The following is a 25,188-nucleotide window of genomic DNA, read 5'->3' on the forward strand; positions in this document are numbered from 1 at the left end:
CTATTTACTTGATTTAAATTTAAACTACTCTATACCTGCTTTTCTTATATTTTATTTGTGTGTTTTACACTTAGTTTTGTGGTATTTTGTACTTTGAACAATGTACTTGAGTACTGTAAGCACAGGTGTTTTGTGTTCATTTTGTATTATTTATCAAAAATTAATTCATTATGTTTTATTCATGTCATGCCCTTCTCTAAAAACTGTAAAACGAACAAAAAATATGATAGTATATTTGTTAGGTCTCCTTTGTGTAATGTCAGCAAATAGCATTTCAGTTCAGGTGTGAAGGGGCATGTAATTGGTTGGATCAACTGAACGAATACATCACTGACCGAGATCGCTGTTTTGAATCTGAACGAGAGTGCGATCTCGTTCGTGAACGAATTGAACGAACTGGTACATTTTGTTTGTGAATGAAATGAATGAGAGTACCGGGTAGATGTGATTCAGTCTCATTCAGATGATGTCTGTGTGTGTCTGAAAACCTTTAATGCACACAATGTTTTTAAAACTCTTCAGATTATCACATCACTGATGGATCACGTGCTGCAAAATCATAGGGCTTCTACAATCAATAATATACAATTATTAATATTAAAAACTTGTCCAATCAACTGGACCGGTAAGGTGCACAGAAGTATGAGCTGAACAATGGCAAAAACATCCTTCATCTCAGATGATTACCGATTAAATATTTTATTCCATGTTTCATATGAGCAAAAGCTATATAAAATTAACTAAAATTTCTGAATTTGAATTTCTTCAAAGTTTGGTCTTGATGTAGATTGTATAGTTTCTGCAGTTTTTCTCACTTTGCTTTCTCTTAATTTGAGCATATAGCTGAAACAAATTTAAACCACAACACAGAGATCATGTTAGACCATGTTTTTTGACCAGATAAAATATATATCAATGATAAATGTATCTTGTACAAAACCCCTAATGGCTTGAGTCATCATAAATTTAACAGTGAACTATAATTAAAACACTTAACCAGATTGGTTAAATTCACTGAAAAACTTCCCGGCCAAGGCCATTCACAACTGCCCACTAAAATCAGTGGGATTATTTCATGATTTTTTTATAGTATAGTACAAACTGTTCACTGCTGGATTGGGAAGGTTTGAATCCTCTCACTTTGTACATTTACAGTCTGAAACCGAGAACGGCTGATCGATTCATTCTCTGCTTTTTGTAAAGTCATGTTTAGATGATTTACCTGTTTCAACCTGTGATCTTCAGCTTTCACACTCCTTCGTTTCTTTCTGTTATAATCACAGACATTAGCAGCATATGAATTTATTTGAAAGATTATTCATTAAAAACTCAAATTAGCCATTTCCTACATCAAACCAAAAGTGAATTTATACAATTACTGCAGTTTTTTTTTATTGAGCTCACAATATAAACAGGATGAAGATGATGATGAGGATGATGATGAATAATCCTCCAGATGCCGCTGCGATCACAATCACATTCCTACCAGCAACATGATGAACTGAAAGAGGAAGATCATCATGATTAACTCTCCAAACTGATGAATGATGTGAAGATACAGGAGTGTGTTAATAAAAGCTTCACCTGTGACAGTTACAGCGTCTGATCTCTGAGATCCATGTTGATTGTGAGCCTGACAGTAGAAGCGTCCACTCTGTAGTGCACTGAAACTCGGTCCAGATCCAACAGCTGAGGTTTCATTCTCCTTAAACCAGTGGATTTCTGCAGGAGGGTTTGAGTCACTGATGCAGTTCAGAGTCACTGAATCTCCCTCCACTATTACACCAGATCCACGCATCAATACTGAGACGCTCCTGGGAGGATCTATAGACAAAAATTCTAATTCAGTGAATATTAGAAAATTATGTGTTTGGAAATTTTAAACAATGTGCATATGATTATTAACTCACACATGACGTTTAAAGTCACAGCATCAGAGTATTTCTCTCCATGTTCATTGATGGACTTGCACTTGTATTCTCCACTGTCATCAGAGCTGATCTTTGAGATGTTGTAGATTCTTCCAGATCCTACAATCGTTCCTCCTTTAAACCAGCTGAAGTTCAGAGCAGGAGGGTTTGAGTCACTGATGCAGTTCAGAGTCACTGAATCTCCCTCCACTATTACACCAGATGGACTGATGGACACTGAGACGCTCTTTGGTGGGTCTAAAACAGAAAAAATAACAAATTAAATTTGACATCACCAGTGTTGGGGAAGTTACTTTTAAAAAGTATTTAGTAACAGTTACTAGTTACTTCTTCCAAAAAGTAACTAAATTAGTTACTCAGTTACAAATTATACAAGTAACTGTTACTTCACAAAGTAACTATTTCGTTACTTTCAAGAAAATTTTTAAATTTTGAGTGAATTTTAAAATGCTCAAATGTGACCCCACCTCCACCTCTCTTTAACGGAACTTAAAATACATATGCATGTTCAATTATTTATGATAAATCTGAATATTATAATGAAATGGACACTTAATACAATACATTATTAACACAAACAATGTACACAAATCTAAACTATTTTAATGTTGCTGTGGGACAAAGTGAGACTAGCCTCCAATCAAATGCCATGTATGTATGAAACCATGTTGAAATATATTCATTAGAATAATATTGAATAAATAATTTCATAGTTTAATAAATAAAATGTAAGGTTAAAAAGTTAAGATTCATTGACCAGTAATGAGTTTATGATTGTGTTCAATGAGAGAAATGCATATTGGGTTATGTTCATGGTTTACTGACTACAGCATTTAAAAGGTTAAATATTTGTTGTGTAATAATATATGTGAAAATACTTTAAATATGCCTGTAAGAGTAGGAAGAAAGAATTACACAAATGTTTTGTGAATTTATTTTATTTCTGAAAGTTTTGTGAATGATCCAATCACATTTGAGGTCAAAGGGGAAGGAAGTGGGGAGAGAGCGTCGAAGAAGTGAAAGAAAAAAAAACGCGTGTGGTTTGCGGAAAGAGAAACACGATTAATGTTAATGAAATTCACCAGTTTAGTCAAAGTGTTCAACCCGGACTCTTATACGAAACTTTAATGGTGATAATTCTGTCTGTGTGAGTGACATACTCTGCACACGAAGACCGAAATAAGTTTAAGTTAGCCGCTGATCTAGTGGTTAGTGTTTGCGCTTGGACTTTTCTAACAAGCTAGCAACCAGCGACCTTGATTAGTTAAGCCAGTGTGGAGCTGTGAGATCGACGATGATCAAAGACCCGACGGAGCCGGATAGCGTTACCGAGTGGTGGACTTTGCCCAGATCGTCAACCATGTGACTCTTCTCTTCATCGCGAATCCTCTCATCCTGTCTTCGAGTAGGGGGAGGCTGCAGACCTGGAGCCGGTAGATATACGCCCCTGACAGTTTTACGCCCCTGACAGTTTTACGCCCCTGTTGTTCCTGATGCGTCCAGTAGGGGGAGGCTGTACAGCAACACGAATTGAGTTATGCTAAATAATCTTTTTTTTAAATTATTATTAATTTATTTATTTTGTATTGTAAATGAAAGGATACAGACATTAACAGTGAGAAGAGAAAAAAACAAAACAAGGGGGACATCAAAAGAGATTGAATTAGGCTATACACAAATCAATACAATTTTACATTTTGTCAATATAAAAAATTAAAGGTTCTTTATAACAGACTCTTTTTCTAATTCTTTTACATGGCCCTTGGAATATTAGAAAAGGGATAAATTGTGTTTGTCTTCATAAAATGCTAGGACGCTGTTTTGTAGCTGTATGACGACCAATAGAGAATAGTAGCTACAGCAGATATTTAGTCGAGGATCCATATGATTACATGGTACTGTCTAATGGGCTAAATTTCTAAATGTAACTTTATATAAATTCATAACATATTTCACTCAGTCTCCCATAAAAACCTACGGTTAATAGGCCTATAACTGCAGCAGGTCATATACTTGTCATAACATAATTGATCCAACTATGTGTATTTTTAATTTTTCAATTCACAAAAACTCATAGTCTTTTGTAGGCTGAGTGAAGAGAGTGAAGCCAAACTGAATATCTACAGACATTTTAATCCGTGCCTATCTACACTGTAGCGTTTATATTTAAATGAACAAAAAAACAAAAAAATTGTCAAGTCTATGGACGAGTTATTAATGTGCACGCGTCGATTTAATTATGTTATTTCGCAGTATATCCCCTACTGGACGCATCAGGAACAACAGGGGCGTAAAACTGTCAGGGGCGTAAAACTGCCAGGGGCGTATATCTGCCGGCTCCAGGTCTGCAGCCTCCCCATATAGCTGTCTTCTGCTGCTGACACTTTGATCCTGTGCGCGTGAGATTACTTTCACATTGAGTAAAGGTACCATTGTTTGTTTGGCCTGTGTGGTGAAGCAGCCATTTGATTTGAGGCTACAACGTACCCGAGCTACATTCAGGCCTGCATCAGTTGAACATTTTGAAGGGTATTTCAGATTCAACTAGGGTTTTGCCGGCTGTTTTATTTTCTTGGGCCCTTATGTTTTGAATGTGAATTTGAATCCATTTGTGATCTGAAGTGATTTTGACCAGAGATATTTAATTACTCTTTCTAACTCTTTCTAATTTTTCTGAGTAAATCTGTTATACTTTTTTCTATATAACAGTTGTGGTCACTGACTCATTTGATATTTTTTAGTTAATTAAGAAAAATAGTATTTTTTGGTTTAAATGTGAAATTGTTTACAGGATAACAATTCCAATACATTTAATTTCCAGTTAAAGTGTGTAAATATTACTGCTTAAATAGTGATTTAAAGGGAAAGAGTATTTCATATTTAGTTAGCAATTACACACACACACAAGTTAAACACTGATTAGTTTATTAGTGAAACCTCACTTATTTGATTGTATTTAAAGAACGCAGTTTAGCCACCTCTCATTATAGTCCAACACGCTAGAGAGGCGCTACATAAATTGGAGGCACCGCTGGGATAATTAGTGTGGGTTTCTTGTTTATTTTTGTACATTTTACATTGAAAATTAGCATTGTGAAGTTTTAAATAGTGCTAATGTATAGGCTAAAAATGGAACGTATGAAAGAGCTAGTATCAGATTTAAAGGGATGGTGCCGTGGCGAGGCATTAGACGAGGCTCATGCAGTCATGGTGCTCATTCAAGAAGATGTAGACCCAAGTGCAATAGAAGAGACAATGCAAACAGTGAAGTGTTTGGGACGTGTGGGAGTCAGAGGCCGAACTTTCAACAACCAACTAAACCGATACTTGGTCTTGTGTGAATGTAAGGAAGTCGTAAAAGGAGAAATCGTTCCCTTTGAAGTGCTTCCTATTGACGGTGGAGGGCCGTGGCCTGTTATCATAGCAGATGCAGCTACACAAACCAGTACACAAGTTTATGAGTCTGGAACACAACAATCTCCAGGTAAACATGTTGAAGATGTTCGCACATTGTTCCCTGAAGATGAGGATGCTGCCAAGTCAACAGAGGCTATTCTGCGAGCTGTGAGTGATTTACTTGACAAGGCGTCCAAGTCCTCAAGTGAGCATGGAAGCTATCGCCGCCTACGAACTTTCTCTGGGTTTTTGCCCACCCCAGCTGGAGAAGAGCAGTTCGACCACTGGTTGGGTCAAGCACGGCTCATGGTGGAAGAGTGTGACTGCTCTCACAAAGAAAAGAGGCGGATACTGATGGAAAGTCTCAGAGGCCCAGCGCTTGACATTGTAAAAGCAGCACGAGCCAGTGATCCTGAGGTGAGCCCCGAAGACTGCTTAGAGGCACTGGAGCATGCTTTTGGGACAGCAGAGTCCGGAGAAGAGTTGTATTTTGCATTTCGTTTACTGCAGCAACAACCAAGTGAGAGGCTGTCTGACTTCCTCAGACGTCTAGAACAGTCGTTGAATAGGGTGGTGCAGAGAGATGGTTAATTAAATGTGAAAGTGTTTACAGGATAACAATTCCAATACATTTAATTTCCAGTTAAAGTGTGTAAATATTACTGCTTAAATAGTGATTTAAAGGGAAAGAGTATTTCATATGTAATTAGCAATTACACACACACAAGTTAAAAACTGATTAGTTTATTAGTGAAACCTCACTTATTTGATTGTATTTAAAGAACGCAGGATAGCCACCTCTCATTATAGTCCAACACACTAGAGAGGCGCTACATAGATATATGCTTATATAGTGGATCGATACAAATAACATAATAGATGTTTTGGAACTTTTTATATTTATTGCCCCTCAACAGGCAAAAACTGGGCAAAATTAAATTATGCTTGTTAAGCACTATACCAAAATAAATAACAAATATAAGTAGTATTAACATATACAATGTGTCAAAATGTCAATCAAACTATGATTATGACTTGATTTATGGCCCATGTCACTCATGGCTGACCAGGGAATGAGGGGTTCCATGTGTCTCTGATTTATGATGGGTCGCTGACAGGCTCCGGTATGTCTAGGCTGCGCGACGCCATGTGACATCCTCCTGCAGTGACATCCTGGCCAGAGGTGTAAAAGAAAGGTGTCTGGCCCTTGGCCTTCCGGGTTTATTGGCCGTCTACCTGCGCGAGATAGGTGTTATGTCGTTGTGTATTCTGTCTGCTGGGGAGGCCCGTTTTCACACTTCGCCAAAAGCTGCGTGTATAAAGGTGCGTAGTACGCGAACCCAGTCACTGAAGCGCTGTGTCTTGTGTCACGCTCCTCTGCAGTTTTTTCTCGTTCTCATAACGTTACTATTTACCAAGACAAATTGTGTTGTTGGATACGTGAGTGCAAGAAGATGGAATCCAGTCTTAACAGTAAGTTTTTTTTATTATTTAGTAACATTGTTAAGGATGATTTTTTATTTATATGAGTGTCGCTGTTCTATTGCGTTACTAAAGGTTTTATCTGCCCGCTTCAGATGGTGATAGTTTGAGTCTCTTCGATCTTGTTGAGGAGATTAATTTCCTAAATCAAGCCAGCGGTACAAATAATTATGTTTAAATGTTGCATACGTTTGTGTGTGTGTGTGTGTGCGCGTGTGTGTGACGGATGATGTTTTGTTTTGTTTTCGCCAGGAGGCGTGGCTGCACATAGGCATAGTACACCAGCTGTATCGCACGAGGGTGCTTCTTCACGAGAGAGCTCGGAAGCACTTGTGGACGGTAATGTTAAATGTTGTTACGCCCGTGTGTTTAAACAGTGTTGTGGCTGTGTGAAAAAATACCTTATCTTCTATGTTTTTTTTGTTTTCTACCAGGGGTGAAGCGGGTAATGAATAAGGCCTTAGTACATGCGCCTCAGAGAGGTCGCACGCCTGTTAACGTGGATGGTACGCCCCTCGGTAAGTGTTTTGTAATTCGGCCTTATCATACATTATTATATGCTGCTATGGTTTGTTTAATTTATTTTAAAACTTTAACATATATATATATATATATATATATTTCCAGATGGTTTATCAAACGTTGTGAGCAGGGTTGGTGCGTCTGAATGTGCGAATGATCCGGATAAGGGTTGTTTGAAGTACGGCTGTCTCCCTCCACCCTTAAAGTGTATGTTGCCGCTATTGCCGCACATCACGACGCTGTTGATGGTAAGTCTTTGGGGAAGCACGACCTGGTCGTCAGGTTCCTGAGGGGAGCGAGGAGACTGAATCCTCCTCGCCCACTCTCTATACCCTCTTGGGATTTGTCTCTGGTCCTTTCGGCACTTCAGAGACCACCCTTTGAGCCTCTGCAATCAGCTGAGTTAAAAATCTTGTCCTGTAAGACAGTTCTCCTGGTTGCGTTGGCCTCTATTAAGAGGGTAGGGGACCTACATACATTTTCGGTCGACGAATCGTGCCTGGAATTCGGCCCGGATAACTCTCACGTGATCCTGAGACCCCGGCCCGGATACGTGCCCAAGGTTCCTACCACTCCCTTCCGGGACCAGGTGGTGAACCTGCAAGCGCTGCCTTCGGAGGAGGCAGACCCAGCCCTGGCTTTTCTCTGTCCCGTCTGCGCTCTGCGCTTGTACGTGGACAGAACGCAAAGCCTCAGGACCTCAGATCAGCTCTTCGTCTGTTACGGAGGCCAGCAGAAGGGAAAGGCTGTCTCCAAGCAGAGGATGGCCCACTGGATAGTGGATGCCATCGCCTTGGCTTACGAAGCCCAAGGCGTGCCTTGCCCGCCCGGGTTGAGAGCCCACTCCACTAGGAGTGTCGCTTCTTCTTGGGCGCCGGCACACGGCGCCTCGCTGACAGATATCTGTAGAGCTGCGGGCTGGGCGACACCTAACACGTTTGCTAGGTTTTATAGCCTACGTGTTGAGCCGGTTTCTTCCTGTGTGCTCGCTTCAACCAGCCGGTAACACCGAAGTTTCCGCTCTTGTGTCGGCTTGCTGCGCCACTCCCCTCCACATGGAGCGGATACGTGCGCTTTCTGCTCCAGTCGAGTTCCCCATCAGGCGAACCCTGTAGAGTTCCTCCGCATCCCTTCGGCAGTCAGACGTTGCAGAGCGTCCGACGCCAGGTCTAGTGCTCGTATGCTTGTGTAACTTGTGCTAGACTGGGTTCCATATGTGGTGATCCCTGCGGCGATCCCATATGTGTATTCTTCCACGACCAGCACCCTGCGGTGAGCCCGTGTCTTTCCCCTGGCAGAGCCCACTCTGCCGTCACTGCCTGGTGTTGTCTCCCCCTTCTCAGGCTGGAGCCACCCCAGTGACATTCCATATGTTGCACTGCCCCTTCGGCCAGTCCATATGTGTATTCTCCACATGGTACCTCCCTTCGGGCAGGATGTGGATCCGCAGCGTCCCTCTCCCCTGGAGGGGCACGCTTTCCCAGTGTTATCCAAGAGTTCCACTGTGTGGGTTATAATGGAACATCAGTTCGAACTCCCTCTACGCAGGCCTTCCGCCCCAGCCAGTTGGGGGTCTGAGAGTCTTGCGTAGGGCGCTGGATGTGGCAGCAACCGTGGCGTTTTCCATGGGATCCCATAACGTCGTCACGAACGTCTCGGTTACTGATGTAACCCTCGTTCCCCGAAGGAGGGAACGGGAGACGTGACGCCACAGTTACTGACCATCGCTGTACGGCCGAACACGTCTCGGCTCCTCAGCGTAAAACAATATGCGACACACCTGCTGCTCGTTATATGCTCGCGCTGCAAACAGAGCAGCTGATGCAATTATCGCATGCCAATGTGCATTGGCTCGTTTTAATACTCTCGAAGTAGATTGGTCTCTCAAGGCAATCCCCTAACGTCGTCACGTCGACGCCACGTCTCCCCTTCCCTCCTCCTCCCTCCTCCATCAGTAACCGAGACGTTTTCTCAGGAGGTCTCCCATCCAGGTACTAACCAGGCTCAGCCCTGCTTAGCTTCAGTGGGCAACCAGTCTTGGGCTACAGGGTGATATGGCTGCTGGGTAGTATGAGGCCCCCCCCATCTGATCTTTAAAAGAGAACGAAAAAAAAATGTACCGACTGAATGGTGGATAGGCAGGTAAAGCTAATCTACCTGGCACTGTCGGCAGCAACGGGTAGCTCCTCCTTGCTAGCAGCAGTGCTAACGGTCGTGATGGTGGTTGTAACCAAGGCCGTAACCAGGGTTTGAAAATTAGTGAGGTCCGGGGTGAGGTGTAAAGAATTGTGCTATAATAATGGTTAGGCCATTGGACCCACATTTCCTCATGGACATGAAGCTGCGACCCTTTTTTTAAAAAAAAGAAAGGAAAGGCTCCTGTCTGCGACACTAATGATTTGATGCCTTTTTTTGCAAATGTTTTTTAGAAATATATAATTTGCGAAAAGTAAAAAAACAAACAAAAAAAAACAACTTAAGCATAATTTAATGGGGCATTTTGGGGGGCCCCTAGGTAGCTCGGGGCCCAAGGCAATTGCCGACTTTTGCCTAATGGTTAAGTCCGCCCCTGTTTGGAAGAATACACAGGATCACAACATACGGGCACCTAGTCTAGCACAGGGCCTGACCACTGACAACAAGTTTCCTGAGAGCAAGGGAAACTGCTAGCAATTTGAGGCAGTTGATATGCCACTGCAGTCGAGTTTGCTCTTTCCCAATTGACCTGAAGCCCCAGATGGCTGAGGTGTCTAAGCACCAGGTCCCTGTGTTCGCACAACTGATCTCGCGAGTGGGCCAAGATGAGCCAGTCGTTGAGATAGTTGGGGATGCGAACACCCACCTCCTCCGCGACCTTCGTAAAGACACGGGTGACAGGGACAGTCCGAAGAGGAGGACTTTGTACTGGTATGCCTATCCCTCGAACTCAAAGTGTAGGAACGGTCTGTGTCGAGGCAGAATTGAGACATGAAATGATGCATCCTTCAGGTCGATTGCTACGAACCAGTCTTAGGGGCGAACACATTCGAAAAGATGTTTCTGCGTTAGCATTTTGATCAGAAGCTTGTGAAGGGCCTGATCGAATCGCATAGCAACATCTGATCGTCCCAATGAGCCAGCGTGACGGGCTGGGAAGCGCTAGCCAGGATCCCAGTGACCGAACCAGCATGACCAATGGGACCACAGACGTACCCGTGGTGGGGCAGCGAGGTGGAGGACAGGGACCCGACCCGGAGTCTGAGTGTGCAGTGCAACACTTACCGGCTCCACAGTTTGGCAGGGGGTGTGAGAAGGCATAGCATACAGCTTGTTCTGAGTCACCGCTTATGATTTATGGGGATTAAAACAAAGGAATGGGTGCACTCTAAACAATGCTGGGTTATTTCAACCCAAATTTGGGTCAAATATGGACAAACCCAAATGTTGGGTTAAAAATGTCATTTACCCAACTTAGACTTTCACTTTCAACTGTAAATTTTTTAATGACATTTTTAACCCAACATTTGGGTTTGTCCATATTTGACCCAAATTTGGGTTGAAATAACCCAGCATTTTTTAGAGTGTGGATTTGTATCATTATAGGATGGCTGTGTAAACACACTGCCGACACATTTATGTTCAAACACCATGTAAAAGTGAATTTTGTATAATAGGTGCCCTTTAAAAATCTTGTTAAAAATCTTAAATACTTCAGAGCACAGACTTAAGTTTGGTATCTTTTTTAAAGGGAACACTTCACAGATTATTGTAGAAATAAATAGGAAAAATGGTAAAAGTTTACAAAAACACCATAGAAGTTTAAGTTTATGAAAATGTAAAATATATATATTTGTATATAAAATATATATTTTGGAAAACATGTTCAACTAAAACTTCAAGAAAATCAAAGCTAAATATCTGAACAAGTTCTGTGACAAATTTGAGGTTATCTAAAATAAAAAAAGCACAGTACTTTTCCACTAGACGGCGTCCAGACTCCTCTGATGACCATATAAGGACTCTTCGATTTCCATATTTGGATTAAGTGATCTTAACCACATATTTCCATACTTTTAAAAATATTTATGAAGTAGACATCCTATTCAGAAGTAGTTTGGGAAGTAATGTTAATAATTTGATTTGAATTCAATCTCTAAAACAAACATACGGAAAGAATCAGAGCGTGCGTTATAGTTTGTCAAGGTTTAGACTAAGATATTATTGTTGGGAAGGGGCAGTCTTTAAAATAGTGGTTAAAACCATATAAATCATAAATGCAGATATTTTTTCTTTGTAATGTGTGAACAGTATTGATATTAAAAGTTAATTATTTATCCATAATTTTCATAGTGTGATTATTGGGGACTAGTATTGAATACAATGACCCGGACCACACAGGCTGTAACCAGAAATCGAAAGTGCATGAGGGTTAAAGAGAACAAGTGAATCTGCACTCACACATGACATTGAGCTGAACATCAGGAGAGACGTGAGTGTGTCCGTCTACAGCACAGCTATATCTGCCTGAATCCTCTCTTCTGACTGACTGCAGCAGGAGTTCATTGTTTCTGTCTCTTCTCTCAGTTAATGGCTGTGAGTTTCTGTACCAGATGAATGTTGCTCTGTCAGTCAGAGCGCAGCTGCTTTTACATGTCAGACTGACTGAATCTCCCTCTGTCACTCTCTCAGGAGACTCCACCTGAAGATCTGAACACAACACACACATTATATCTAGTGCTGCTGTCATACACTGATTATTATTCAACATAATGCACAGAAGAAGAGATAAACCTCATCAAAGTCACCTGTGACAGTAAGAGTCACTCCTGGATAACCAGTATATTTTCCATCTGTTATATTAGTGATGAATCTGAAATAGTACATGTGTGAATCCTTCAGTGTCACATGACTCAGTCTGACGGTGCAGTTCTGCTGTTGATCTCCCAGATACTGAAGCCTCTGACTGTATTCAGGGTCCTTAGACAGATCTGGAGGCTCGTCAGGATATGTTACCGATGTATTGGTCCAGAATGCTTCCTTGATCTGATATCTAGTAGGGTATGTATAAGTGCATCTCATTATCACTGTTGAGTCGTTTAGTGCACAGATGTGTGAAGGACTGTAACTCACACCCCAATCATCACTAGAAACCCCTGAAACACAGAATTCATCAAACTGTAAATGTTGTTTTATCAGTTATATTGGGCCATGAAAACATGACAATGATTTATTACTATTTGAAAACAGCAACTCATTACAGGAAATATAAGCTAAGTAAATATGAGATAAATGTAAATAAATGATCTCAGTGGGAATTACTTTAAGACAGAGGAGTGAAGAGAGAAATCAGCCAAAAACAAAAAATACAGTTTTTTTCTGAATTGCTAAAACACATTTCTTAAAACCATCATTCACTTTCTCAAAAGCTTAAACACAAAACCAAATGTTCAAAACTCATTCAGAGAATCTCTGACTCTTCTGGCAAAATCAAACAATGCTCTCAGATCATACACACATCAGTCAATATTATAAACACTACAGATCATGTGTTACATCAAAAATGCAGAACACAGAATCCAAAGCATGCAGTTACAAGAAAAAGAGTATATTGTAACAAAGTAAACAAATTTTGCAATTATGTAAAGAAGTATAGTACTGACAACTTACAGTAGTATGGAGAATAAATACTGTATGTACTGCAAGCATAGTATTGTGCTAAATATACACTCAAAACATGATATGTTGTCTTTGATGAACTTTTTTTATGTCAACAGGTTCCACATAACTGGGTTACGGTAAGTAAGGGATAATGTAGAGCGAGGCGGTTGTTGTAGCGAATACAACCAGGCTGATCAGGAGCCCGACGCGAGGGTCTTGAATCAGCCTGAAGGGTTTGTATTCGCTATAACAACCTCCTCGCTCTACATTATCCCGCTTATTACATGGCTACCTAACAAATAAATCAGCAAAGGGAGATATTTTATTTTACAGAAATCACTTTTTAAGGACTACAACAAACGGCCAGTAGGGACTACACAAGCTTCCTCCCGGGTTCGTGACATCACAAACCCCAAAATTTACATAAACCCCGCCTCACAAACAAAGGGCTCTATGTCTCTTCTTAGAACGAGCTGTTGAAGCTCCGCCCCCTGTGCCGGAAGCAGCAGCTCATTTACAGTTTAGTCATTTTCACACTTTTCCTCCTCTTATACGCACACTCTTCCTCTTATACTCACACTCTTCCTCCTCTAACTCACACTCTTCCTCCTCTTATACTCACACTCTTCCTCCTCTTATACTCACACTCTTCCTCCTCTAACTCACACTCTTCCTCCTCTTATACTCACACTCTTCCTCCTCTAACTCACACTCTTCCTCCTCTTATACTCACACTCTTCCTCCTCTAACTCACACTCTTCCTCCTCTTATACTCACACTCTTCCTCCTCTTATACTCGCACTCTTCCTTCTCTTATACACACACTCTTCCTCCTCTTATACTCACACTCTTCCTCCTCTTATACTCACACTCTTCCTCCTCTTATACACACACTCTTCCTCCTCTTATACTCACACTCTTCCTCCTCTTATACACACACTCTTCCTCCTCTTATACTCGCACTCTTCCTCCTCTTATACTCACACTCTTCCTCCTCTAACTCACACTCTTCCTCCTCTTATACTCACACTCTTCCTCCTCTAACTCACACTCTTCCTCCTCTTATACTCACACTCTTCCTCCTCTAACTCACACTCTTCCTCCTCTTATACTCACACTCTTCCTCCTCTTATACTCGCACTCTTCCTTCTCTTATACACACACTCTTCCTCCTCTTATACTCACACTCTTCCTCCTCTTATACTCACACTCTTCCTCCTCTTATACACACACTCTTCCTCCTCTTATACTCACACTCTTCCTCCTCTTATACACACACTCTTCCTCCTCTTATACTCGCACTCTTCCTCCTCTTATACTCACACTCTTCCTCCTCTAACTCACACTCTTCCTCCTCTTATACTCACACTCTTCCTCCTCTTATACTCACACTCTTCCTCCTCTTATACACACACTCTTCCTCCTCTTATACTCGCACTCTTCCTCCTCTTATACTCACACTCTTCCTCTTCTTATACTCACACTCTTCCTCCTCTTATACTCACACTCTTCCTCCTCTTATACTCACACTCTTCCTCCTCTTATACTCACACTCTTCCTCCTCTTATACTCACACTCTTCCTCCTCTTATACTCACACTCTTCCTCCTCTTATACTCGCACTCTTCCTCCTCTTATACTCACACTCTTCCTCTTCTTATACTCACACTCTTCCTCCTCTTATACTCACACTCTTCCTCCTCTTATACTCACACTCTTCCTCCTCTTATACTCACACTCTTCCTCCTCTTATACTCACACTCTTCCTCCTCTTATACTCACACTCTTCCTCCTCTAACTCACACTCTTCCTCCTCTTATACTCACACTCTTCCTCCTCTTATACTCACACTCTTCCTCCTCTTATACTCACACTCTTCCTCCTCTTATACTCACACTCTTCCTCCTCTTATACTCACACTCTTCCTCCTCTAACTCACAATTTTCCTCCTCTTATACTCACACTCTTCCTCCTCTTATACTCACACTCTTCCTCCTCTTATACTCACACTCTTCCTCCTCTTATACTCACACTCTTCCTCCTCTTATACACACACTCTTCCTCCTCTTATACTCACACTCTTCCTCCTCTTATACTCACACTCTTCCTCCTCTTATACTCACACTCTTCCTCTTATACTCACACTCTTCCTCCTCTTATACTCACACTCTTCCTCCTCTTATACTCACACTCTTCCTCCTCTTATACTCACAATTTTCCTCCTCTTATACTCACACTCTTCCTCCTCTAACTCACACTCTTCCTCCTCTTATACTTACACTCTTCCTCCTCTTATACTCACACTCTTCCTCCTCTTATACTCACACTCTTCCTCCTCTTATACTCACACTCTTCCTCCTCTAACTCACAATTTTCCTCCTCTTATACTCACACTCTTCCTCCTCTTATACTCACACTCTTCCTCCTCTTATACTCACACTCTTCCTCCTCTTATACTCACACTCTTCCTCCTCTTATACACACACTCTTCCTCCTCTTATACTCACACTCTTCCTCCTCTTATACTCACACTCTTCCTCCTCTTATACTGACACTCTTCCTCCTCTTATACTCACACTCTTCCTCCTCTTATACTCACACTCTTCCTCTTATACTCACACTCTTCCTCCTCTTATACTCACACTCTTCCTCCTCTTATACTCACACTCTTCCTCCTCTAACTCACACTCTTCCTCCTCTTATACTCACACTCTTCCTCCTCTTATACTCACACTCTTCCTCCTCTTATACACACACTCTTCCTCCTCTTATACTCACACTCTTTTTCCTCTTATACTCACACTCTTCCTCCTCTTATACTCACACTCTTCCTCCTCTTATACACACACTCTTCCTCCTCTTATACTCACACTCTTCCTCCTCTTATACTCACACTCTTCCTCCTCTTATACTCACACTCTTCCTCCTCTTATACTCACACTCTTCCTCCTCTTATACTCACACTCTTCCTCTTATACTCACACTCTTCCTCCTCTTATACTCACACTCTTCCTCCTCTTATACTCACACTCTTCCTCCTCTTATACTCACACTCTTCCTCCTCTTATACTCACAATTTTCCTCCTCTTATACTCACACTCTTCCTCCTCTTATACTCACACTCTTCCTCCTCTTATACTCACACTCTTCCTCCTCTTATACACACACTCTTTCTCCTCTTATACTCACACTCTTCCTCCTCTTATACTCACACTCTTCCTCCTCTTATACTCACACTCTTCCTCCTCTTATACTCACACTCTTCCTCCTCTAACTCACACTCTTCCTCTTATACGCACACTCTTCCTCTTATACTCACACTCTTCCTCCTTTTATACTCACACTCTTCCTCTTATACGCACACTCTTCCTCTTATACTCACACTCTTCCTCCTCTTATACTCACACTCTTCCTCCTCTTATACTCACACTCTTCCTCCTCTTATACTCACACTCTTCCTCCTCTTATACTCACACTCTTCTTCATCTTATACTCACACTCTTCCTCCTCTTATACTCACACTCTTCCTCCTCTTATACTCACACTCTTCCTCCTCTTATACTCACACTCTTCCTCCTCTTATACACACACTCTTCCTCCTCTTATACTCACACTCTTCCTCCTCTTATACTCACACTCTTCCTCCTCTTATACTCACACTCTTCCTCCTCTTATACTCACACTCTTCCTCCTCTTATACTCACAATTTTCCTCCTCTTATACTCACACTCTTCCTCCTCTTATACTCACACTCTTCCTCCTCTTATACTCACACTCTTCCTCCTCTTATACACACACTCTTTCTCCTCTTATACTCACACTCTTCCTCCTCTTATACTCACACTCTTCCTCCTCTTATACTCACACTCTTCCTCCTCTTATACTCACACTCTTCCTCCTCTAACTCACACTCTTCCTCTTATACGCACACTCTTCCTCTTATACTCACACTCTTCCTCCTTTTATACTCACACTCTTCCTCTTATACGCACACTCTTCCTCCTCTTATACTCACACTCTTCCTCCTCTTATACTCACACTCTTCCTCCTCTTATACTCACACTCTTCCTCCTCTTATACTCACACTCTTCCTCCTCTTATACTCACACTCTTCTTCCTCTTATACTCACACTCTTCCTCCTCTTATACTCACACTCTTCCTCCTCTTATACTCACACTCTTCCTCCTCTTATACTCACACTCTTCCTCCTCTTATACACACACTCTTCCTCCTCTTATACTCACACTCTTCCTCCTCTTATACTCACACTCTTCCTCCTCTTATACTCACACTCTTCCTCCTCTTATACTCACACTCTTCTTCCTCTTACTCACACTCTTCCTCCTCTTATACTCACACTCTTCCTCCTCTTATACTCACACTCTTCCTCCTCTTATACTCACACTCTTCCTCCTCTTATACTCACACTCTTCCTCCTCTTATACTCACACTCAGCTGAAATCAACTGTCAATCAGTTCAGATGGCTGGAATAAACACATGACAGGACTTCTACTTTCTGACCCCTGGACTATACACCTCTGCTCAGTGTCCTCTTCGCTTCGCGATTTTTCTCTGCGTGAGAAAATGTGTGTGTGGCGTGAGAGCGTGTGTAGGAGCTATTTTGAGTTTAGTTTAATCTAAATTGTTGTGCTATTGGAGCACTGGTATGTTTTGTTAGATTTAGGATCCTTTATTTTTTAGGGACTTTTATTTTGACAGTTGGTGAGAATGTTTGAATATAAAGATGGCCGCCTCTCACCTTTTCAAACACAAGAAAAAGAACAAGGAAGCTGTTGGAATGTAGGCATACAGTTCTTTACTTTGCTATCAAAACGCTATTAAATCACTATTGAACACTACTTGGACATTAGTTTTGACATTAAGTTGTGCCTTTTAACCACCATTCCTCAATCACCTACCAATCGTTTGTTGGATTACTGGAGTCCATTGCTTTGTCTGCTACTACCAACCTACCTGCCTGCTGGAATTCCGTCTCATCCACCATTTAAAAAAGGTACAATTCAAGTTTCTCTGCGTTGGATAGCTTGTCAAAGAAGTTAACCAATACGTCCCAGCTAAGAGTGGTCCGCCAACATAGCGTGTGAAACGTGTCGTTTAGAGTCTCAGGCTGAATGTGTGACAGATCGCAGCCCTGATCACATTACGGCAGGGATGGGCAATTCCGGTCCTTGAGGGCCACAGCTCTGCAGAGTTTAGCTCTAACCCTGATAACTCTCCTGTCTGTAGCTTTCTAGTAATCCTGAAGACATTGATGAGCTGGTTCAGGCGTGTTTGATTAGAGTCCCAGATAGATAGCAACCATCAAAATAATGTTAATGAGTCAATATTAACTGTATTGAATCAACATATCTTTTGCTCCAGCAATTAATGTTGACATGTTTTTGAAATTTCATCCATAAATCAATGGTGTTAAGTCAATGTTATAATGAGATGTTGGTTCAACACTCTCAGAAAATTAAAAACTCTAAACTCCTCCAGGACCGGAATTGCCCATCCCTGGTTTACAGCATTGTGTGAGATTTTTTTCTTTCCTTGAGAAAAATGAACATTTATCTACTGTATCTAATATTTATCCAAATTAATCGATATTGAATCAAGATCGGAATCAATCACAATAATTGAATTCGTGAAAGAGATTGAAAGAATTGAAATCGTGAAATTTGTGTCAAGCAATAAAAAAATTAAAATAAAAAACAGTAGCCTACCAGTCATTGTACCATGTAAACATTTTAACATTTTTTGATGAGCTTTGATGGATGGTGTTGCAGAAAAGCAGAAGAAAATGTACAGATACAGAGGAGTGAAGAGAGAACCAAGAAAATCAGCCACGAACAACATGATGCACTTTCAAGTAATGAAATGTTTGAAAAATAAGACAAATAAAATAATCATAGTGGATTTATTAAATACCCTATGACATCAAAATATTAGTTTTGAGGCTTTTAGTTCTTATCTATCAGCTCAGAGCTCATTTATGCTAGTGAACTTCTTTGACATGATAAATATTTAACACACATTCACTTCCGAGAACATGAGCCAAAAATATTCATGATCTGCTGCTATAGTGATTTTTGCCCAATCAAATGCTCTGAACTGAGAAAGTCCCTCCCCCTAAACCATGTGACACTGACTAGCAAGTAGCAATAGACTATTGGACATTTCTAAAAGGAACGAGCGTTTGACATGTTCAACACAAACTTCCTGTTTCAGAGAGAAATATGCGAGTACAGGACAGAAGAAAGTGCAGATCAGCCGCTCATGACGCCTTAAATAAAACATCAGTGTTTCTAATGTGAATGTAAGAGAGACTCACCGTGAATCATGAGCAGAAAGAAGATCAGAGGAAGAGGAGGAGCCATTCTGACCCACATCAGCATAAAATATATCTATAATACAGCATTAATATAATCATCAGCATAAAATATATCTATAATACAGCATTAATATAATCATCAGCATAAAATATATCTATAATACAGCATTAATATAATCATCAGCATAAAATATATGTATACTACAGCATTAATATAATCATCAACATAAAATATATCTATACTACAGCATTAATATAATCATCAGCATAAAATACATCTATAATACAGCATTCAATTCAATTCACATTTATTTGTATAGCGCTTTACACAATACACATCGTCTCAAAGCAGCTTTACAGAAAATACACGAGTCCACATTACAATTTAGAGTGATCTGTCATCAGATGTAACTGTAAGTTATGTATTTCAGAAATGTACATATACAAAATCACAGTTAGATAAAATGTATTAATTTAAAAAATAATAATAATTTAAGGCAGAAACAATGATATCATCGAAGTAATAAATACTTGCGTTAATATATTCATCACTTAAACAAGTATATGTAAATCACCCTATCCTTAACATTTCTCATGTAAAGACACGTATGTTATATGAGCAATAATCATCAGTTTTATTTAAGCAAGAGTGTGTTTGTCTTACCGTGTTGAAGCTCATCAGATCAACAGCAACCAAATGACTGACTGTTTTAACACAAGCACTTTTAGCTCTACAGTGAAGGACTTTGTGTGGTTAACACTGTTTATTAATGAACGCCCAGCGATGGAAATATCACAGTCCCTCCCTAAACAAGAGAACAACATTACTGAACTAAAACTAACTAAAGAAAAATAATGATCTTTTTCTTTAACCCTTTCAAGCATAGTGGTCACTACAGTGGACCGCTATTAAAAAAGCATTTTCTTGAATTTGCAAGGGTTTTGATGGCAAAGTTGCACATCAATCTCTTCAGTGGACCCTGGTGCATCATCCTATACATTGGAACCAAGTTGCAAGCCGTTGTGTTTTGACTTTTTCCCCCTCCAAGCCAAGATGGCCAATGGTCAGTCAGACATGCCAAGTTGCTCCGGAATATCCACCCATTCCTTCTATCCTAGGAGACTCTTGTAGGCAAAAAAAATATTGCAGCATCAAGCAATATCTAATGAGTCATATGACAGTAAAGTTTTCCAAGTTTTGATTTTAGATTGGGAGAAAAATCTGATTAATCACCTGTCCACTATAGTGGACCTCATGCATCAATGGCTATATTTCAGCAACAATTCATACTTATACTGTGAATATTGTTTTTGAAAATACTTAATCTGCAGTGACGTTTTTTTACTGTAAATAAATGTATTTGTATTATTAGAATGTTAATTTCATTGACATCGAAAAAAGTTATGTGATTACATAATTTATGTGACTTATGTATTACTTTACTCATTTCATCAAAAAAGTAATCTAATTACGTAATGCATTACTTGTTAGATCAAAAAGTTATCTGTTTACGTAATGAATGTTGCTTGTAATGCATTACTTTACTTGTTAGATCAATAAGTAATCTGATTTCGTAATGTACTATATTGTAATGCTTTTCTTTACTCGTAACACCAAAAAGTAATCTGATTACGTAATGTATATTACTTGTAATTAATTACTTTACTTGTTAGATCAAAAAGTAGTCTGATTAGGTAATACATGTTACTTGTAATACATTACTTTACTCGTAACATTAAAACAAATCTGATTATGTAATGCGCGTTACTTGTGACACATTACTTTACTTGTAACATCAAAAAAGTAATCTGAATGCGTTATGCATGCCCCAACACTGCTAATTTCAGATGAGATTGAAAAATACGTATCGCTAGGTTTTCTCAGAAGAGGCCTATGCTAGAAATGTGTCTATCTTGAATATAATCAGAATTATCAGCTAATAAAGGTAAATTTACATACTCTGGTACACTGGAGGGAGCATCTGAGTGGTTTCCACTGTTGTACCTTGACGGGCTGTAGAAATTTCTGATGGAATCACGTCCTCATGTTCTCATATCAAAGATACACGAAGTGCAACTTGTATGAAGTTCAATTGCATTTGCAATATTTCGAATTTATATTTTTTGTATATATTTTATAGTTTTCACATGATTTGATATAATTGTATTGATAAGTTTGTTAAATACACATACTTTATCTGTTTGATTATTGTATTATGTTTAATATAGTATCTCTTCAGTTTAAACCATAAATGCATGCTGTCCACTCAAGTGGACACCTGAAAATCTCTTTGGAAAATTTGTAAAAAAAAAAATAAAAAAAAATCAAATCTTGTTTTTCATGCCCTAAGAGCAATAAAAACACATAGGAAAAAAATCCTGACTGAGGTTATCATAATTCATGCATGAAAGGGTTAAGTTAAAGGTGAATAATTGTAAAAATGAATGACAGTGATTTCCAGGTGAGGATCATCAAGGTGGATGTCAGTGGCAGGAGATGGTGACCTCTGGTGGCAGTTTGAGGGATTGAACGAGCACTTATGAGACGAGATGTGTCAGACTGCAGAACTACAGGTCCTTCTCAAAAAATTAGCATATTGTGATAAAGTTCATTATTTTCCATAATGTAATGATAAAAATTAAACTTTCATATATTTTAGATTCATTGCACAGCAACTGAAATATTTCAGGTCTTTTATTGTTTTAATACTGATGATTTTGGCATACAGCTCGTGAAAACCCAAAAATCCTGTCTCAAAAAATTAGCATATTTCATCCGACCAATAAAAGAAGTGTTTTTAATACAAAAAAAAAAAGTCAACCTTCAAATAATTATGTTCAGTTATGCACTCAATACTTGGTCGGGAATCCTTTTGCAGAAATGACTGTTTCAATGCGGCGTGGCATGGAGGCAATCAGCCTGTGGCACTGCTGAGGTGTTATGGAGGCCCAGGATGCTTCGATAGCGGCCTTAAGCTCATCCAGAGTGTTGGGTCTTGCGTCTCTCAACTTTCTCTTCACAATATCCCACAGATTCTCTATGGGGTTCAGGTCAGGAGAGTTGGCAGGCCAATTGAGCACAGTAAAACCATGGTCAGTAAACCATTTACCAGTGGTTTTGGCACTGTGAGCAGGTGCCAGGTTGTGCTGAAAAATGAAATCTTCATCTCCATAAAGCTTTTCAGCGGATGGAAGCATGAAGTGCTCCAAAATCTCCTGATAGCTAGCTGCATTGACCCTGCCCTTGATAAAACACAGTGGACCAACACCAGCAGCTGACATGGCACCCCAGACCATCACTGACTGTGGGTACTTGACACTGGACTTCAGGCATTTTGGCATTTCCTTCTCCCCAGTCTTCCTCCAGACTCTGGCACCTTGAATTCCGAATGACATGCAAAACTGAGCAACAGTCCAGTGCTGCTTCTCTGTAGCCCAGGTCAGGCGCTTCTGCCGCTGTTTCTGGTTCAAAAGTGGCTTGACCTGGGGAATGCGGCACCTGTAGCCCATTTCCTGCACACACCTGTGCACTGTGGCTCTGGATGTTTCTACTCCAGACTCAGTCCACTGCTTCCGCAGGTCCCCCAGGGTCTGGAATCGGTCCTTCTCCACAATCTTCCTCAGGGTCCGGTCACCTCTTCTCGTTGTGCAGCGTTTTTTGCCACACTTTTTTCTTCCCACAGACTTCCCACTGAGGTGCCTTGATACAGCACTCTGGGAACAGCCTATTTGTTCAGAAATTTCTTTCTGTGTCTTACCCTCTTGCTTGAGGGTGTCAATGATGGCCTTCTGGACAGCAGTCAGGTCGGCAGTCTTACCCATGATTGCGGTTTTGAGTAATGAAACAGGGTGGGAGTTTTTAAAAGCCTCAGGAATCTTTTGCAGGTGTTTAGAGTTAATTAGTTGATTCAGATGATTAGGTTAATAGCTCGTTTAGAGACCCTTTTCATGATATGCTAATTTTTTGAGACAGGAATTTGGGGTTTCCATGAGCTGTATGCCAAAATCATCAGTATTAAAACAATAAAAGACCTGAAATATTTCAGTTGGTGTGCAATGAATCTAAAATATATGAAAGTTTAATTTTTATCATTACATTATGGAAAATAATGAATATCACAATATGCTAATTTTTTTGAGAAGGACCTGTATAAACGTGTCAGCAGTTTCAGGCCAGCAGCTTCAGACCGAACAGAGCTGACGATCACCTAAAGCCTGCTTTATACCAGAAATGGTCTTATTACTGGGAGATACCAGGATCTGTGGCTCTACCACTGGAAAAAGTGTAAAGCTAACTTGGATCACATGTGCCTTGATAACCAATCACATTACAGCCTTTGACGTCATTGAGGCTGTGTCTGAAATCGCCCCCTATACCCTTCATAGGGCACTATTTGAGGGAACAGCCATTTGTAGTGGTGTCTGAAACTACAGTGGACGTTATCGAGTGCACTCATTCAATCCCACAATGCACCGGCTAGAGAATACCCATAATGCACTGTGAGAGTCACAGGCATAACTATCGGTAAGCAGGGTACGCGGTTGCTTACGGGCCGGGACCAATCAGGGGCCCGCGTGACTGGAAGATATTGATTGGCCCCCTAACGCATTTTACTACTTTTAGTCTGATCGCATTTTACTTTATCACAAATTTATTTGAATAAATAATGACAACAGCATATTTTACTGATCATTGAATACATGTGTGAAACGAACAATGATGGATTTTGGTGTAATTTGTTTCGAATTGGGACTGGGGAATCCCTGGGTCGGCAAGTGAACATGCATATTCTCACAGAGGAAAATGCATCTTTTTTTATGTATTTGGACCTAGGTCTATGTGTGTGTAGTCATAGCAGTGAGTAACAATGTGTTATGGTGCGCATTCACCAGTGTCTTTTTTGTGGTGCGCGTAGGCTGATCCTGATTTTGTCAGTCATCTCTTCTCTTATATACTGTGTCTCTATGATCCTATCCTGTCCTATGTATGCTAGCCTACTCGTGGACATTACGTCATCAGGTGCTGTAGTGTAACGCCTTGATAATCCTGCATAAGGGCCGGTGTTGGCTCGTTACGCCACTGGTGAGAGTCGTGTCGAATTAATTCCCGCGTCTTGCCATCCATTTTCCAAACCGCTGGTCCAATGCAGCTACAGCGTAATATCATACAGGTATTACTCTAAATTGGTGTTTAAGAGCAAATATGTTGAAGATTAGCCGATGGCGTGTCGATTCATTAAATGATAAGCTATTTACTCACAAAAGCAGTTTATTCAGTGTTATGAAGCCTCTCCTCCATTGACATCCATCAAGAAAATGGCCTCTGGTCTCCTTCCCAGCGTAGCACAGCGTTAGCTAGCGTTACACTTTTTTCGGCTAAGGTTGCAGGCTTGGCAAAACCACTAACCCTAACTTCACAATAACTATAAGCTCCAGCATGACGAATACCCAACCCCACCACTAAACCTGACCTTAACGCTGCTGTAATCTCCAGGCTCACGGCCGGTCTGAGACTGCTGGTCTGGCGCTGCTGTGGCGTGTGGCTCTGCGGTGGGCTAGTATTGTATGAGCGCGTCGCTAATAAAACTGATCACTTAAAGGGAAAGTTACAGGAACACAAAACACAGAAGCTGATGATATTGACCATAAAATGATAGTGTCCATTGTGATTTTTTTCAGTATATAAGGGTAAAATTATCAATTATTATTTAAAAGCAGAGAAATGCACTTGTATCCACCATTGAACATCACTTTAGGTGTTTTACTCCTCTGATTTAATTTTAGCATTTATATTTATATTTTTTTACACAGCGATAATTCACCAGCATTTAACTTTAATTTAATTCCACTGTCACATCATGTTTTTTTCAATTATACAGAAATAA

General features: G+C 40.4%; 1 protein-coding gene across 1 annotated transcript; it reads right to left on the bottom strand.

The window, feature by feature from the left end:
• Nucleotides 1–1,400: 1,400 nt before the first annotated feature.
• On the bottom strand, nt 1,401–19,349 carry LOC130105932 (B-cell receptor CD22-like). Its single transcript, XM_056272119.1, has 7 exons — nt 19,304–19,349; nt 12,726–12,736; nt 12,116–12,485; nt 11,769–12,017; nt 1,911–2,168; nt 1,585–1,824; nt 1,401–1,501 (listed from the first exon to the last, which is right to left on the bottom strand). The coding sequence occupies exons 1-7, from the start codon at nt 19,347–19,349 to the stop codon at nt 1,401–1,403; spliced, it is 1,275 nt and encodes a 424-aa protein (XP_056128094.1).
• Between the last annotated feature and the right edge of the window lie 5,839 nt (nt 19,350–25,188).

The sequence above is a fragment of the Rhinichthys klamathensis genome, unplaced genomic scaffold, assembly GCF_029890125.1.
Source record: "Rhinichthys klamathensis goyatoka isolate OS25496 unplaced genomic scaffold, OSU_Roscu_1.1 h1tg000330l_1, whole genome shotgun sequence".
Taxonomy (NCBI): Eukaryota; Metazoa; Chordata; class Actinopteri; order Cypriniformes; family Leuciscidae; genus Rhinichthys; species Rhinichthys klamathensis.

Bases quoted from the DNA above. Each gene is read 5' to 3' on its own strand.
- LOC130105932 (XM_056272119.1), bottom strand. From the start codon at position 19,349: ATGGCTCCTCCTCTTCCTCTGATCTTCTTTCTGCTCATGATTCACG. The intron at 12,018-12,115 runs GTGACTTTGATG...TGTTGTGTTCAG, and splicing joins AGTGACTCTTACTGTCACAG to ATCTTCAGGTGGAGTCTCCT. The intron at 1,502-1,584 runs GTGAAGCTTTTA...TTCCTCTTTCAG, and splicing joins AGACGCTGTAACTGTCACAG to TTCATCATGTTGCTGGTAGG.